The sequence below is a fragment of the Solanum tuberosum genome, unplaced genomic scaffold (assembly GCF_000226075.1).
Source record: "Solanum tuberosum cultivar DM 1-3 516 R44 unplaced genomic scaffold, SolTub_3.0 scf00316, whole genome shotgun sequence".
NCBI classification, from domain to species: Eukaryota; Viridiplantae; Streptophyta; class Magnoliopsida; order Solanales; family Solanaceae; genus Solanum; species Solanum tuberosum.
Genome location: NW_006239240.1, coordinates 394,008 through 396,653, shown reverse-complemented (window position 1 = coordinate 396,653; position 2,646 = coordinate 394,008). Strand labels below are relative to the sequence as shown.

Here is a 2,646-nt window from a genome sequence, read left to right as displayed (position 1 = left end):
ATGCGACAAGAACAATCAATTCAAGCCGCATTTGTTAAGCTATCAAATCAAACCAAGCTTGAGCACAAAATTCGCTTAAAGGCTTCAATTGAAGTGGCGAGACTTCTCTTGAATCAAGGATTGGCATTTCGTGGACATCGTGAAGATGAATCATCGCTAAACAAAGGTAACTTTCTTGAAATTCTTTCATGGTATGCGAAGCGGTGTGATAAAATTGGTGAACTTGTGTTGAAAAAGGCTCCAAAAAATGACCAGATGACTTCTCATAAAATTTAAAAAGATATAGTCACTGCATGTAAGCTTGAAACAATTAAAGCTATTATGGAGGATCTAAACGGTGACTATTTTTCATTGTTAGTTGATGAATCTTGTGATATATCACGTAAGGAGCAAATGGCAATTGTTTTGCGTTATGTTGATAGAAAGGGGTCTGTGGTGGAACGGTTCATAGGAATTATTCATGTTCATGATACTAGTGCTTTATGTTTGAAAGAAGCTATTGTTAACTATCTTGCGCAACATTCTTTGAGTTTATCTTTTATACGAGGGCAATGCTATGATGGAGCTAGCAATATGCAAGGGCGTTTAAGTGGCCTTAAAGTTTTGATTCAACAAGAAAGTAAATCAGCTCATGCAATTCATTGTTTTGCTCACCAACTTCAGTTAACTCTTGTTGGGGTATCTAAAAAATGCCTTCAAGTTGGAGAACTTGTATTGTTGGTTTCTAATGTCTTAAATGTAGTGGGAGGTTCTTTTAAACGTATGGATGAACTTCGAGAATCTCAAGCAAAAAAAGTTCAAGTGGCACTTGATATGGGTGAGGTTGAAAGTGGTAAGGGATTGAATCAAGAACTTGGTCTTGCTAGAGCTGCCAATACTCGGTGGGGTTCACATTACAAATCTTTTAAGAACTTCATTAGTATGTTTGGCTCTATTACTGATGTTCTTGATACTATTGTTGTTGATTCTGAATCTGTTGAAGAAAAAGCTAAGGCAACCGGATATCTTAAAGTTTGTCAAACATTTGAGATTGCTTTCATATTGCATTTAATGAGAGATATTTTAGCGATCACAAATGAGCTTAATGAGTCTTTACAAAAGAAAGAACAAGATATTGCAAATGCCATTCTACTTGTTAAAGTGGTGAAGAAACGATTGCAAGATTTAAGGAATGAAGGATGGGATTCACTTGTCGAGAATGTGTCCGCATTTTGTGTCAAGTATGATATTTTGATACCTAATTTTGATGAGTTCTATGTTAATTTTGGAAGATCTCGACGTAAAGTTGCTGAGTATACTATTTCACATCACTATCGTGTGGAAGTATTTTTTAAGATTATTGATTGGCAGCTTCAAGAACTCAATGATCGTTTTAATGAGGTTAGAACAAATTTGCTTATTGGAGTTGCTTGCTTGAATCCAGTTGACTCATTTTCTAGTTTTGACATCAAGAACATATTGAGAATGGCTGAATTATATCCTGATGATTTTGGTGAAAATGTAATGGTTACTCTTAGGAATCAGCTAGAGACTTATATAGTTGATGTCCGTGATGTTGATAAAAGGTTCTCCAACTTAAAAGGGCTTGGCGATCTTTCTGAAATGCTAGTTAAGGTAAAGAAGCATTTAAACTATCCTCTTGTGTTTCGCCTTATAAAATTTGCGTTGCTCCTGCCGGTTGCTACTGCTACAGTTGAAAGAGCTTTCTCGGCAATGAAGTTGATCAAGAGTGAATTGCGAAATCGAATGGATGATGATTTTCTGAGTAGTTGTATGGTGCCTTATGTAGAGAAAAGAATATTTAATACTATTTCTGATGAGAGTATTATGAATAGGTTTCAAGAAATGAAAACTCGTAGAATAGAATTGTAATGATATATTTTAATTAATCAAAATTTGTTTTGTTTGCATTTTTGCTTATTTATTTTTTATATCTTGAACCCACTTCGTGAAAATCCTGGGTCCGCCACTGATCAAGACCACACCAGAAACCAACCACCACACTACCCACAACCTTCCTCCTTTCTCGAGTTCCACCATTAATGGTGAACTCCGAGCTCACAAACAACCCAACCACTTTCCTTCTCCGTTTTCAGCCACCTCTAAGTCGAAACAATCCGGCGAAACCATCGCGAACCAGATCCACTGGAGAACCAAACAACAACCAGACCTCCCTCTTCCTCACTGCCTCCCAAACCCAGTAGTTCAAACGGACCCCAAACCCAGCTCCAACACCATTGCTCCACCGAACAGCCACCAGACCCATCAAAAATCTCACCGGAATCCATACAAAACCCATCGCAAACAATAGACCAAAACCCCAATCGAAACAGCCGTTCAAATCAGCAAACCATCGCGCTAGACCTCATTTGCCCTCTCCCCTTTCACGTTTTTTCCTTTATTTTGCAGGTATCCCGTCGTCCGGCGTGGCTCCATCTCCGGTAACGCAGTAACAAGCAAGCTTCCAGCGAACAGCAACAACAATAACAGTTGAATAAACCAACGAGCTCAAAACTCAAGCAGACCTAGTCGCGGCCAGTCCGGTAATCTATATTTGTCACTATTTTGTTCTTAGTTTCATACTAACTCTTATTGTTTCTCTTATTATTGGGTTATTTCTGGTTGGTTTTGGTTTTAGTTTTCTTT

The 2,646-nt window shown here is 37.9% G+C and overlaps 1 protein-coding gene across 1 annotated transcript; it reads left to right on the top strand.

The window, feature by feature from the left end:
- Positions 1–1,872, top strand: LOC107063187 (zinc finger MYM-type protein 1-like). The gene is made up of 2 exons (XM_015314739.1): positions 1–166; positions 281–1,872. The coding sequence occupies exons 1-2, from the start codon at positions 1–3 to the stop codon at positions 1,870–1,872; spliced, it is 1,758 nt and encodes a 585-aa protein (XP_015170225.1).
- Positions 1,873–2,646: the final 774 nt, after the last annotated feature.